The 14,881-nt window shown below is 47.3% G+C and overlaps 2 protein-coding genes across 3 annotated transcripts; one reads left to right on the top strand and one right to left on the bottom strand.

Moving 5' to 3' along the window:
• Positions 1–2,639: 2,639 nt before the first annotated feature.
• Positions 2,640–14,699, bottom strand: LOC118527839 (GPI-linked NAD(P)(+)--arginine ADP-ribosyltransferase 1-like). Of its 2 annotated transcripts, XM_078075119.1 has the most exons (7): positions 14,223–14,699; positions 12,548–13,241; positions 11,957–12,012; positions 10,507–10,627; positions 9,478–10,258; positions 8,393–8,434; positions 2,640–6,849 (listed from the first exon to the last, which is right to left on the bottom strand). In XM_078075119.1, exons 4-7 carry the CDS (start codon positions 10,570–10,572, stop codon positions 6,770–6,772), a joined length of 969 nt encoding a protein of 322 aa, XP_077931245.1. In that variant the 5' UTR covers positions 10,573–10,627; positions 11,957–12,012; positions 12,548–13,241; positions 14,223–14,699; the 3' UTR covers positions 2,640–6,769. The 2 variants fall into 2 exon arrangements, with proteins under 2 accessions (XP_077931245.1, XP_077931246.1); XM_078075120.1 differs by lacking the exons at positions 11,957–12,012; positions 12,548–13,241; positions 14,223–14,699 and having other exon boundaries at positions 9,478–10,313; positions 10,507–10,568.
• Positions 3,890–5,350, top strand: LOC118527841 (neuronal acetylcholine receptor subunit alpha-10-like). The gene is given in 3 exon segments (XM_036079908.2): positions 3,890–3,950; positions 3,953–4,165; positions 4,886–5,350. Coding segments are annotated over 3 exon segments (732 nt in total). The 3' UTR covers positions 5,344–5,350.
• Positions 14,700–14,881: the final 182 nt, after the last annotated feature.

The following is a 14,881-nucleotide window of genomic DNA, read 5'->3' as shown; positions in this document are numbered from 1 at the left end:
TTTCCCTTTCTCTACATCCTTGCCAACACTTGTTATTTCTAGTCTCTTTCAAATAACCTTTTTATTGGGGTTGATACAGCCAGGAAAGTACAGAAGCCACAAAAATGCAGCCAGATGGATTTTTACAAAGTGAACATATCTATGTAAACCACTTCTTACATCAAGTGATCAAAATATCACCAACACAGCATAAACCATCCTAACCCCTTCCCAGACACTACACCACCCACGTCCCCAAATGTAATAACTACTATCCTGACTTCTCATAGCATAAATATATATTACCCATTTTTGAACTTTATGTAGATGAAATCATACAGTATCTTTTAGACCAGGCTTCTTTCACTCAATGTTATGATTATAAGGTTTGTTCATGCCGTAGCCCTAGTGTGTTAACTTTCATCACTGCATTGTGCCCATTGATTGACATATCACAGTTTAATTATTCATTTTACCGTGGATGGATGTTTGAGCCATTTCCAGCATGAGGTGATTATAAATAGTGCTGAAATGAAAATGTTGTACCTATCTTTTAGTGCATATGTGTATACATTTCTGTGGGTTGTGTGTTCCTAGAATGCCTGGATCATGGGATATGCATATACTCAGCTTCAGTAGATACTGCCAAGCAGTTTCCCAAAGTGGTGCTAATTTGCATGAGGATTCCACTTTCTCCACAACCTCTCCATAATGTACATAATGGACTCACTATGTCCAGGGAGTCACAAAATAGATGGTGGAATTTTTGGAATTTTCTTTTTTAGCTAAGAAATAAAAGGAAGAATTTAAGTTTAGAACCACGGAAGCGGTCTCCATTCTGTCCAAATGAAATCATAAGGAAAAGAGGGTGTAAATCTACAAAAATTAAGTAAGTAAATATAGAGAGGTTTGGAAAAGCAAATACATGTACAATAGTTTGTTTTTTAATTCTTTTAAGTTCTTTGACACTCTATGGAACATGCAAAAGACCACAGTAACCTCAAGAACCTACGTCTTAACACTTCCAGTTGATTTCTTGTTTGGTTTCTTTAGTGAGGTTCTTACTAGGTTCTTAGGAAAAGTAGAAGCTGGGTAATAACATCTAGCAGCTAGAATTTTCTGCACCTTGCTGTGTTTCACCCAGAAGCCTTTTTAAGGTCTTAAGTTTTTAAGTCTTTTTAAGTTCCCTTGGCAGGTCAAGTCACAAGACATGAAAGTTCTCAAGCAACAGCTTTCTTGTCTTTTGCCTGGAGACAAACTTTCTTAGTGTGATTAAAATTAATCCACATTTCTGCAGCCCTCCCAGATTTATGTAACACCTAAACTTATTTACTTAATCTGGCAGTCAGATTCAGTTGCTTTCGCCTGACCAAAAGCTTTTTCCTCTAGCTAAAAGTGCATGATCCAACTAGTAAACAGGGAGTTGGTTGTTTTCTTTCACTGTGAAGAGGACACTGCTTAAAGCAAGTTACTTTTGAAGAAAAAAAAATAAGCCATTCTGTAAAGTTATAAGGGCTGGTTTAAAGAGTGGCATTGTTCATTCATGAAGGTATTTTGTGTAGGGGAGAATAATTTGTGTTATTTAGTAAAAAGCAAAGTAGCTAGTCTTATTTGGAGCAACCAAAGCATTGCAATCATCTGCCTAAAAATCGTATTTGTAATTCCTTGACAAATAAAACATCAATGAATCAAGTAAAAATCAAACAATTAAAAAGATTTCATGGACTGTAAATGACACATATGATGTAGGTAGTTTTAGCTTGTGTCTCAAGACTTCTGCTCTCAGCCATGACGAGAATAGAAGACCAAAGAAATAATAGTTATCTTTATATTTTGAACTTTTGAGGGAATTAAAGTTTCTTTTATACACATGTTTATATTTTTCAAATTTTCTATGATGAATATTCATTACTTTACAATCAGGCAACAAGTAAAATTTATTTTTAAAATAAAATAATTCCCCAAATTACATATAGTTAAAAGATGGTAAGGAAAAACACAATGTTCGTTGCCTTGGATTGGGGAGTTTTGAGCAATCTTGTTTCTGTGTTTACCTTTCTCTAATTTCTAGATGTGTGTGTGTGTATGTGTGTGTGCATACAAGTAACTGTGTAACTTTTATCATAGGAAAAATAATAAATGGTATTTTTCAAAATCTGCTTGTGGAATATGACTCCCATTTTTAGCCTTTGTAGATGATGGCCAGAATTCTCCAGACACAGTTTAGCGGGTCCAAATGAGCCCACCTGGGTCCTGATTCTGGCTCTGACACTCTTGCTGTGTGATACTGGATAAGTTACTTATCCTCTCTGAACTTCAGTATTCTCATCTGTAAAGTGTGAATAACAACACTCATATTATGGGATTGTTATCATGGTTTAACAAGATGTTTATGTAAAATACCATGGTACAAATGCTCTACAAATGGTAGTTGATCATTCAAAGTACAGCATTCTCTTCTTAAGGTTTTCTAGGGATCAAAGTACTTTAGAGGTCTTGTCTACTCAATTCTCCCTATGAAATCTGCAGGATGTAATATGAATATCTCCCCTTTTATTAATTTTAAAACAAACAGAGGACAGAATTTTTGAAATAATGTATGATACTTGTGGTCTATTTAGAAAAATAAGCGTATCTTCTAATCTGAGATACTACATGTCTTTGATTTTTTTAAAAAATTTATTATTGGAATATAGTTGACATACAATGAATGCCACATCAATTTGGGGTGCACAACATAGTGATTCCATACATTTAGCTTTGGTTCTTGAGCATATCTCCATCAAGTTCAAATAGGAGGTGTGAAAACATTAGTTTTTCATCATTTTAAATGTATAAATGTACAAATAAAATAAAAGCTATTGATATGATTACTTAGAGATCACAGGTTTTTCTTTAATCATCAAAATACATTTATCCAAGTACTGGGCAATTGAGTGTGTATGTGAGTGTGTGTGTTTAATGTGCAAAACTGAGACAAAACATCTACTCTCCAAAAGATAAGTTGAATCCCAAATGCAGTGCTTTACTTCTTTTGTTTGCTGACTCTGTCGAGTAACAAGCAGAAAAAAAGAAAAAGAAGAAGAAAATGTCAGCTTGGATCTACTTACAACTTATGAGCCAATATAAGTTTAAAAAAATAATCAGTCTCGAAGGTTGCCATTTGGGGTTAAAAACAAACATTTCATGGGTAAGATAGTTGGGTTGTGGGATGAAGTGTGACAATGCAACAGAACACATCTAACTGACTCCCACAACAGCGAAATATGGTCAATTTAGCCTCATTAGGCCACTGTTCTGACTAGTGAGGAAAAAATTACTTATATTTTTGTTCCACAAAATTTGTACTTTAAAGTGAATGGTTGAGACTCTGGTGTAGGGAGGAAAGCTGTACACAAAGAAGAAAGTAAAGATTTTCTGTGTTTCCTGTGCTATCAGTGTATGACTCCTTGACAGTATTTGATTTTTTTATTCCAGTGAATATATTTATTTTTTATTTTTTTAAGATTTTTTATATATTTATTTGAGAGCGAGTGTAAGAGAGAGCACAAGCAGGGGGTAGGGGCAGAGGGAGAAGGGGAAGCAGGCTCCCCACCGAGCAAGGAGCCCAAGGCGGGACTCAATCTCAGGACCTCGGGATCATGACCCGAGCCGAAGGCAGACGCCCAACCTACTGAGCCACCCAGGCGCCCCCCAGTGAATATATTTAAATAGCAATGGGTACTAGAAGCAAATTATATTACATTCCCCATCACTGACAATCAGAACTTTCTTTTAATTGGCGTTTATTAGACGTGTCGGCCTTCCCGTTCGACGCGCAGCGCTGCGGCCTGACGTTCGGCTCGTGGACGCGCGCGCCGCCGCCAGCCCGGCCGACGTCGTGGAGAACGTGGGGTGGCGCGTGCGGGGCATGCCGGCGCGGCGGCGCGCGCGCACCTACGGCTGCTGCTCCGAGCCCTACCCCGACGGGACCTCCCGCTGCTGCTGCGCCGCCGCGCCGCCGCCTACGTGTGCAACCTGCTGCTGCCCTGCGCGCTCCTCTCGCTGCTCGCGCCGCTCGCCTTCCACCTGCCCGCCGCCTCGGGCAAGAAGGTGTCGCTCGGCGTCACCGTGCTGCTGGCGCTCACCGTCTTTCAGCTGCTCCTGGCCGAGAGCATGCCGCCGGCGGAGAGCGTGCCGCTCATCGGTGAGCCGCGAGGGCGCGGTGCGGGGCGGTGGCGGGGTGGGGAGAGTGAGGGGGTGGGGAGAGAGCCGTCCCCTCCCGGAGACTGTCCCCCACCCCGGCCGCTGCTCACCGGTTTCCACCCTCCACCGGGGCGCGGCGGGGGAGCGGGAGCTGGACGGCCTAGCAGAGCAGCGCCGATTCCGTGCGGGAGGGGGGCGCGTCCTGGGTGCATGCCTCATTCAGAGATTGAGGGGAGAGGAGTAGGCCCCTTCCAGGAAGGACACCCCACCCCTCACCTGTCAGAACAGGCGAAACGCCTTGAGTTCTGGCTGTGTGCCAGGCCCTCTCCTAAGCACTTGACATTTTTTTATTAACTCAGAGAGGCACCACCACAAACCTATGAGGTAGGTTCTGTTATCCCAGTTGTGCCAAAAGGATCAGTAACTTGCCCCAGATTGTGCGTGTACCATCTGAGAGTGACTTTTCACGGACCGTGGGGGAGTGCAGCGTCCAGCAGTGAGGAGAACAATTAGGCAGCAGGTAGCTTCTGAGAACTCACTTGTAAGAATAGGGGATGAGGAGATCTTGGCCCTTAACCTCCTTCCTGGATCCATCCATTGGTTTGGAGGGTCCTGAGAGCCTCACGGCGGGTGAGCTGGTGCCTGTTTGTGTTGAGGCGGTGGGCAAGCTCAGGCTCCCTGAGTTCTTGTTTTGGGCCCCAGCTCACTCTCTCTCTTGCAGGGAAGTACTACATGGCCACCATGACCATGGTCACATTCTCCACGGCGCTCACCATCCTTATCATGAACCTGCACTACTGTGGTCCCAGTGCCCGACCAGTGCCAGCCTGGGCTCGGGCCCTCCTGCTGGGACGCCTGGCACGGGGCTTGTGCGTGCAGGAACGAGGGGAGCCCTGTGGGCAGTCGAGACCACTTGAGTCACCCCCCAGTCCCCAGCCTCCTGACGGAGGTGCTCGCCCTCCAGCAGTTCCTTGCCGCGAGCCACAGTATCTGTGCCGTCAGGAAGCCCTACTGCACCACGTAGCTACCATCGCGAACACCTTTCACAGCCACCGGGCTGCCCAGCGCCGCCATGAGGACTGGAAGCGGCTGGCCCGTGTCATGGATCGCTTCTTCCTGGGCATCTTCTTCTCCATGGCCCTGGTCATGAGCCTCCTGGTGCTGGTGCAGGCCCTGTGAGTCCCAGGGGTCTGGTGCAGCCACAGCCCCTCCAGACTGGGATGGAAAGGCCAGGTGGTGGTTGGCTCTCGGATAGGCCACCCAGTCTCTCCCCACTGTGCCTAAGAGCCGGGGACACCCTCTCTCCAGGATCAGCACTGCTGACTTCACAAACCACAGGGATCACTTGTCTATATGCCTTAAACTTTAAGGGAAATCCAGAGCTTGCCACTCCCCGAATTCCTACAGAAGAGGAATTCTGAGAAGGGCCAAGGTCGAAACACAGTCCTGGAAGGACTGAATTGAATTTTGATGCTGCGTGTTAGAGATTTTGGTGGCGAGAGTGCAGGTTACCGGAGAAACAGAATGACCGTGTTTCCTTGTCTTCTCTTCCTTCCTCGGTGGCTGTTGTGTTAGGGACTTGATCGTGCCTGTCCCTGCCTAGGGACTCAGGGAAGGGGATTCAGGATTCATTCTCTCGTTTCCAGAACAGGAGGCCACATGAGGATTTGACCCCAAAGCCCCAAGTCATAATAAAGAAAGTGTGTGCCTAGCACCTCTTTAATGTCCCTTGGGGCCTATGGTAGTGGAAGTTGGGGATCCAGGTTTGTCTCTCTAGAGACAGGAGCCTTAGGACGCATAAATCAGGGCAGAAATTACGTCTTTGCTGACAAGAATTCAACTGAGCATTCAGTTGAGACCCTGGCAGAGGACCTAATGCTGTCCCTGCTGTCTGTCCTGCTCTCTGCCCTCTGGAGCTGGAGTCAGTCCACATCATTCCCACACACTGACATTCAGAGAGCTTGAAAGTGGCCAAGGTGGGGCAATGCAGAGATGAGCCATTCACAAGGTGTTTGTTCCTTTCTGACTTTCCCAAGTTGTCTGGCACTACGTCTGTGCTTTAGACCCAGTCCCTGCCCTCAGGAAGCTCACAGTCTGACATGGAAGACAAACATTGACACGTGGTGTAGGGAAGCAGCCAGGGACCTGTGGGAGCAAAGAGGCAGGGCCCCTAACCCAGCCAGCTGGGAGAGGTCAGAGAAGGCTTCCTGGAAGAGTGAAAAGGAGCTTTCCAGGTGCACATGTGAGCCATTTGAGCAACATCAGCAAATACCATGGCCAAGTGCTTTCCTCCCCAATCTTTCCCCAAACTAGTTGAATCTTCAATCTCCAAATGAGTGGTTGCCTGCTGTAGAGACCCCCACCCCCATTCAGTGACTCACTCTTAAAGCCTTGGGGAAGGCTCAGTCCCCAGATTCCCTTAATTCTCCATCAGCAAACCTGGCAGCTGCCAGAGAAAGTCCCAGAGTTCCCTGCAGAGGGAGTCACCATGGATCCTGGCTGCTCTTAAAACACACGCGAGGCCGATATCCCCATGTCAGGTCGAGGCAGCACGTTGGGCAAGTGGGGCTGTTCAGTGTTGGATGGATCATGGCAGGCCTGGACTCTATGGAAAAGTTCCCCCGACAAGGAACCAGAGCGGCAGTAGGAGGGACCAGACTGCAGAAGGGGGGCCTTGACCGATGGCTGTAGGAAAAACAGAGGCAGAGAGCGAGGTTTCAGGGCAAAATGAGGTACACAAAGAAACATGATGAGAAATGAGCAGAGTGGGCTGGAAACACTGACCCACAAGGTGCAGTGGGAGCCAGAGATGGAGAGCAAGAATTCAGGGAGGACGGCAGGCAGATGAAAGAGCCCTTGGTCCCCTTGCAGAGGTCCCTAGGAGGGTCTGTGCTCCTGCCCCCTACTGACACAAATGAGCCATTGCTGGGTGGGATGAACAAGGGGAAGCCATGTGAGTGGGTTCTAGTGACGCTCATCTTTGCCCCTCTGCCCAACCCCTGATTACTGGTGGACCGGGTGGGGGGGCGGGGGGGATTCTAACCTTGTCCAGTGCTTGAGATGACATTACCGGCACTCAAGCTGGTTGGAGGCTGGAGATCTGGATTCTGACCCTGGCTCTGCCACTGACTCATTCTGTCCCCTTGGGCAGGTCACTTCTGTCTCTGGGTCTCCCTTTACTATATAATGAGGGTAATACTCCCTGTTCTTCCCCCTTCCAATATTTTATTACACAGTAAGGATAAAATGAGATGGTGTCTGGGGAGAGGTGGGGGCCAGGTAGTGTGGTGGTTCAGAGTTTGGCTGTCTGGACCCCACCTCTTACTAGCTGTGTGTGTAGGGCTGGTTGCTTCACCTCTCTGGATCTTAGTTAACCTCATGTGTAGAACAGGGGCAATGACAGTGCGTACACCACTGGGTCGTGGTGAGGATGCCTGGACTCTGAGTGGTACTGTGTCATGGAGAATGGTGGGGACAAAGAGGAGGCTGGGGCTCCTTCCTGCCCACTGTTCACAGAGCCCTGGAGGAGGGAGGTGGGGCCCAAGGGGGAGTAGTGGCTGTAGTTTCCTGGCCTATTCCAGTTGGTTTCCCTGGAAAAGCCCCTTCCCACCTGGGGAAGTGAGGCCCAGGCAGGCCCGGGTGCAGCAGGTATTCAAGGGAAGAAAAGAATCACAGCTGAAAGGGACCTGGGGATCATCTAGTCTATATGCTTATTATACAGATAGGAAAACTGAGGCCCAGAGAGGGATTGATTGGTCAGAGAGAGAGGGCAGAGCCTGGATGAGAGTCCAGGTCTCCAGCACCCAGGGCCTGACCTCGACCTTGGAAGATGGTCTAAGGGAGCCCTGGGGGCAGTAGTAGAGACAGTGGGTCCTGCGGCTGAAGGAGAAGGCCCAGGGAGGACTGTGGGAGTGGCCCTTCCCTCCATCCCCTCAGTGCAGCCCGGATCTCTCTGGGGCCCAATCAGTGGCCTCCTGTGAGGGAAAGGGGCAGCACCAGACTGGGGGGCAGATGTGTCAGCTTGCATGACCACTGCCCCATACACACATATATGTCCTCTAAGAGAGGTTCACCACCCCCACAGGGGTCTGCTTAAGAGGGTTTCCTTGTTTTGATGAAAAGGGGGTTGTTTTCCTTTCAAGACGGATGTGCATCCAGGAGAGGAGTCCAACCCCAGGGCAGCCTGCTCATCCTTGAGCTGAGCCCCATAGAAGCTTGCAGCTCTTACCTGAGTTACCCAGATGGCAAGGCCTAGACTTGCACTGCTTGTCTGTAGGGAAGAAAGAATAAAGAATCAAAGGTTCAGTAGCTCTCAGGACAGGAAAGAACCCCAGAACCCTGTGGTCCATCCCCAGCTTGTTCTCAGAGAAGCTAGTACATTTTCCCCTAACTCAGCTTCCTTCTGGTGGGACCTCCCTTGCTGGCATTTGACTTGACCCGTGAGCAGCAGAGCTAGAAGGGAGCCAGCCTTCAAAGCCAGGGTCTCTTCTGGGTGCTCCTCCTGCTTCCTTGGCCTGTAACTTTGCCTCCCAGTGTAACCACCTCTCCCACACCTTGTCCCAGGCAAGGAGGTACTGGTTCATGTACTTTGCATGTCTTCCTCACCTTCTGTCAACTCATGCACACCCACGATGCTGACCAAGGTGGGAATGGAAGCTGCACTGGACCTTCTCCCATTTTAGATGTGGTCCACAGCTCCAGCCAACAACCTGCCTCTAATTATGCAAAGTGGGCCTCACTCAGCCAGGACCCGCGGCCCCTTCAGAGATAAAGACCCTGGGCCTGTCCTCACGATTCCACCTCTGGCCGGTCCTGGGGGATAGACAGTCTGAGCTAGGACTATGGGGCATGGCACCCAACTGCTGTCTCAGCACCCCACCTGCACCCCCACCTGGTCCACACGACAGCACAGGGTTTCCATTCAGTCGAATACACGTGCCCCTCCTGGAAACTGAGTTTGGGCCTCTTACTCATACCTGGCAGCAATGGTCTGGGTGTCAGCGCTGTGGCCAGAAATTAATAAAAGCCTGACCAGTTCCGTTTGGCCCTCAAATGGCCACCTGCCTCAGTCAGGAAACCCTCTTCAGCCTCCCAGCAGGCAGGTGACCAGCTCCGGCTTAGGTACCTCCAAGGACAAGTGGCATACTCCCTCAGAAGGTTGTCTCCCCTTAGATGCACAGGGTGGAGGGGCAGAGGGACAGGACTGGGTCCCCCTCAGTGTTCACTTGATTGTGATACTGATGTACGCGTCCCCTGAGACCGAGGGGGAGCCCGTCTTGAGCACAGGTGCTACCCGGCGTGCGCCCTACCTACCTTTAATGTACTCGCAGTTGTACGTGCTATGCTTGCCCAGGGCCCGGAGGTAGATGCGGGAGAGGCCCTGGGCGGGTGTGCTGTAATTGATCACCTGGAAGGTCTCGAAGGGGGGGATCAGCACCTCCTCCTCCCCAGGGAAGAAGGAGTAGCCCTTGATAGGTACCCCAAGGCAAGTCCAGATGCCAAAGAAGGTGTCCTCCCCAAACTGCTGGGCTGCAGCTTTCCGCAGGGACGCGGAGGCGAACCCCCCCAGCCTGACAGTGGCCCCGGCCCTCGCGGGCCGGAAGCGCAGGTCGCGCATCCCTCGGAACACCTGGCGGCACTGGGGAGAATGCTGGCCCCTGCGCAGCAGCTGTAGGGCCTCGGTCAGCAGGAAATGGAGTGTCTTGAAGGAGAAGTGGTGGAGGTAGTGGGCTCTGGAGCGGCCCGCCTCGCGCACGGCGGCGTTGAACTGCATGAACAGGGGGCCGTTGGCGGTGTAGGCCAGGAGGGCCACGCCGTGCTCATCGCGGAAGCCAGGGGGCGGCGGGGGCGGCCGGGCAGGCCCGGGGCCCCACCCTGGTCCCCGGGCCCGGCGGTCCTGCCACCGGCTGCTCGCCAGCGCCCAGCCATCAGCGTACACCTTGTTGGCCTGGAACTCGGTTTCGTTGAGGTCTGGGAGAGCGGCCGTCATGGCGGCTGCACAGCCGGCATACTGGTCATCGAAGGAGGCTGGGGCCATGTCCAGGGGCAGTTCTTGAGAGAAGAGGTCTCGTCGAGAGACGGGGTGGCCCTGGGCCTGGCGGAGGCGGAGCAGTGAGGCCTGAGAGGATGAGCCTCAGGAGAATGGGAGCCTATGGAGAAGGACGCTGAAGGCGCCAAAGTAGCTGCGCGCTCAGACACCGGGTCAGGGGCTGTCCCGCAGGCCGGGCGAGCCCCACCGGAAATATCAGTCCTTCTCTCCTCCCGCGGCCCCTCCTCCCGGGGTTCCGAGCAAGCCAACAGTGCAGCTCCCGGCTGGCCTGGGCCCAGTGGGGAGCCCCGTACCTGCGGCAGTGCTTCCATGAGGCCCGTGCACACAAGCAGCAGCGAGAGCACGGCAGGCGTCTGCATGTTCGCGGCAGCCCTGGACAAGTTACTGTCTCTCTTTGGGTCTCAGTTTCTTCATCTAGAAAATGGGAATGTTAATCTGTACAGTTTAATAAACATTAACAGACACCTAAAAATAAAAAATAAAATAAAAAAATAATTGGCATTTATTTTCAGAATTTTAAAGCTGGAAGAAACCTGACAGACTATCCCACGTAGTCCAACATAAATTCTGTGTGTGTGTGTGTGTGTGTGTGTGTGTGTGGTCAAAATAAAACCATAAATGGTGTGTTTGAGGGTATGGATGAAGAAGAGAGTAGTGAGGGGCAGATGTGGTGTTTGCTTTTTTTTTTTAAAAAAGGGGATTGAGAGAATAAAGTGGTTTACTCTAAAGTAATGTGCCTTCACTAATAGATTTTAAAATCCTAGGCAACTGCATTATGTCAAATTGTAGAATTGTAATAATCAAATTCATAAATATGACAGGTTTCATCTTGATTTCTTCCCCTGGGATTCACAGATTAGTTCTCATATTTATTAGTCCTCCCTGGGGAGAATTTCTCATCAAATGTTCAGTCTTTTGGACTTTCAGGTTGCTTTTGCTTTTCAGTGGAAGAGAATCACAGAAAGGGGTCTGTATAGATGACTCTATCTAATCAATACCTCTTTAGTTTCAGACAGAATTTTATATGCATTTGGGCCATACTCATTATGCTGATATCCTTGGACTCACCAAATCCAGAACTGTATCTGGGGGTCCTTAGAAATACTGGACCTTTCCTTTCTCCCTGACTTCTACCCTTAGACCTCACAAACACACCAAAAGTTTATTGTGTTAACTTGTATCTCTGCTATAACAACATTGAAAATGTTACAATTTGCTATCTGATTCAGATACCTATGTTACAATTAGAGTCTCTTTGTTGTCAGTGATGACTTAAAAAAAAATCAGTGCTATAGGATTTCAGAAGCCACAACTAAAAGAAGACAGCAATATAGTGTTTTTATAACTCCTCTATCTTTTAAAAAAATGGGATGGGGGTGGAGAGGAGACACTATCATGCTCAATTTCATTCTTCTGTAATGTAATAATAGTTGATGTTCAAGAAAAAAAATGACCTCTAAATGTTCTACATCATTAAAGATTGAATTCTGCTTTATTTTCTATGGCTGCCTTGTTAAGAGAGCATTTGATACATTGTAATTTATACATTGGCCATATATACATCTGTTAACTCTTTTCAGAATACCATGTTAATTAGGACATCTGTAACCATACACAATTCCTTTACTGTTTCAAGAGTCAGGCTATAATTTCAGATCTTGTCTTGTTTCTGTGTATATAATGGCAGAAGTCATGAATTTGGGGCTCAACTGACTAGGAGTCAAGCCATACCCCATTACTTACTGGCTCAGTGAGACTGGCAAATCATCTGTTTGATCTCTAAGGCTCAGCTGTCACATCTGTAAAATGAAGAGGATATTCCCCGTCTCGTGGGATTCATTGTAACAATCAAATAAAGTAATTAAAGTGTTCCACATCATGCCCTGGCACATGACATAAATGCACAATAAATATTAGCCACTATGAGGTTACTCATCACCCTTTTCTTAAATGAAGATATAATACCTACCTCCCATACCTTGTCTGAGATTTTAAAACTAGCTTAACATTACTAAGCATACATAACAACAATGGAACTTTCAAAAACATCACATTATGAATATTGTTACTTTTTAACGTCAGGATAGAATCAGTATTCACCATTCCCCCTCATGTTTTGGAAGAGATGGTATCACTCTTATTACCAATAGAAATCAAGGTTTATCTACTCCCTAAGGGGAGGGCCGGTTTTGGCTTCAGTGTTTAGAGCTCTCTTCTTGCAACAAAAATTTCTAACTTCTAATTATCCTTTTTCCCATTTGAATGCATAAAATTAGATTGAATAGGAAAAAAAAAATCTCCCTCTCCCTTGTCCAAGCTGTGAATTTAAAATACCTGTTTTCCTTCTGCGCCTCTGTCACTTTCATCTATAGCTCCTAGAATAATTTTGACATTTTGTGAATAAATTTACACTGGACTCCACATGTTTCTCAGGTCTTTGGTTAGGGCAGATCATTGTCTTCTAATTCCATACCAATTCTTCTGAGGATCCAGACTGACTAAAAACAATCTCTGCGAGGCCTTTGGGAGACTGACAGCTGGGTAGCCAACTTCTCATGAAATTGTCCAAATTGGTTTCCCTCTGAGTGGTGACTTACTGCAGAGACAGAAGTGTCCTTGTTAAATAATCCTTTGTTCAAACTGTCTGTTTGTCATGTCCTACTTCTCCCCAAATACCATCTTCCTCCGATTTGAGGCTCATAATAAGAACATCGTCTCTTTAATTTCTTTCCTAAATCCTTTATGGAAGGTGAACCTCACAGATGCAAGATGTGGTCTCTTCTGGAGACAGAGGATAATCGCCAACTAGGTCCCAAATAAAAGCAAGGTGATGTCTCAGGGTCCCTTTTGCAAATTCCCAGTTGAAGGAAGATGGACTGTGATCTCTCCGGAGATAAGATTCTTGAAGTTGTTTATTTCTTAGCTCTGGATCCAAAGCAGGAATCATGCCTGTTCCGGCTAAGGGGGACTGAAGCTGCTGTACCACAGTGTGCATTCAGCATCATTCCAGGAAACTTTAGGGCAGAATCTGAGGGGGAAAAGAAGTACACAACCAAAAGTTTGAGTTGTTTCATGTAATGAGTGGAACCTCCCCACCCACATGTAGTCCCCCTCCAGGAAAGGCCATTTCCTCTTCCAGGAAACAAAGGTGTGCAGAACTTCTGAGCAGCAGCTGTGTTTATAAAACAATGAGACGATGTCTGATATAAAACAGAAATACCTTGTAGCCTGGGGAAGGAGGAGGCTAGCCGCACAAGACGCTGGGATCAAAAAGATCTACCACTATCCCTGACACCTAGCATGTAACAAGAACAGATCTGGATTTTTTTCTTTTAGGTGGGATTCAAGACAAATAAACAAACACCCACAAAAAGCAAAAACCTCTTCCTAGACATATGATGAATATTGTTTTAAAAGATTCAGTCTTTAGATTAATGGGGTTCCAATTGTAAGACTACGTGGTTACAGAATAGTAGAGTGGCATGGGGCCCCAGAGACCAGTTGTCCAAAGGAAAGCCCAGCAGAAAACAGAGGAATTGGCTGCAGAATGGAGACAATATTCAACGGTGCTTCAGGGGGCTGCTTCACATGGGCCTGAGCTTGAATCCTGGTTCTGGTACTTTATTCATCACATTGCTTGGTATACACGTTCTCAGGACATGATCATCATTATTTGGAACTTCTTTAAAGCCACTGACTATAGACTACATTAAAAGGACATATGGATTCCCCTTGAACTTCTATAGGTCCGTAACCTGTTTCTCAAATGGTCAATGAAAACCCCAGCAGGGGGACCGGTGTGTTCACTATCTTTTGGGCATTGCAGCATTGGCAGTTGGCCATCTCTTCTTGATGTAATAGGCTCCATTTAAGGACGGCTAGAGAAGAACCAGGAGGAAGGCATTTTGAACTAGGAGGTTTCTCTTTTGCAGTCTGGAGAGAGAAGCTGGACTTCTCAGTGGGGCTAATTCTGCCCCAGCTCTGCCACCTTGTTCCCAGCCATACCTACCTTTTGCCACCAAATTTTGATAGCAGGTATACAGCAAGTGCCTACTATGTGCCAGGCTCTCATGATGCCATGGTGAGCAGCACATCTGAGGTTCCGTCCATCCTTATACCTCCTGGCTAGAATTTCCAAGAGGTGGCAGCCTTTGTGCTGGTTGATTGTGCCTGAGGGTCAATTCAATGCTGTTAGATGTTAACAAGTGTAGGAGAGGGGCTCGTTTTCGGGGATTACATGTTTATCCTTAAAAGGTGTATGTGTTTGTTTTGCTAAATTCATATAGCTTAGGGGTAAGAGTCACCATATCTGGTTTCCCAGCACAGGCTTGCCACAAAGTAGCAGTGTGAATTGCTCAAGTCACCAAAACCCTCTGGGTCTACATTTTTCATCTGTAGATTGAACGTTTGGAATTAGCTGTAGTAAGAGGTCCTTTTCAGCGGACACTCTATACATCCATGATCAGAAAAGCCTACTAAGCCAAGGTTTTGCTCTTTTATACCTTTTAAATCTTTCTCTCTCAAAAAAGAAATTATTTCGCAGACTTATCTGGTCTTAGTACATGATAGTCGCAAATGTACTGAACCAAGTACATTTTAATCATGTGTGTCATAATTGAGAGAGAATAGCTCTGTAATAATATCGGTAACCAGACATACAGTTTTCTA

Source organism: Halichoerus grypus, chromosome 6, assembly GCF_964656455.1.
Source record: "Halichoerus grypus chromosome 6, mHalGry1.hap1.1, whole genome shotgun sequence".
Lineage (NCBI taxonomy): Eukaryota > Metazoa > Chordata > Mammalia > Carnivora > Phocidae > Halichoerus > Halichoerus grypus.
Note: the sequence above shows the minus strand (reverse complement) of the source record. Positions and strands in the feature narration are given on the sequence as shown.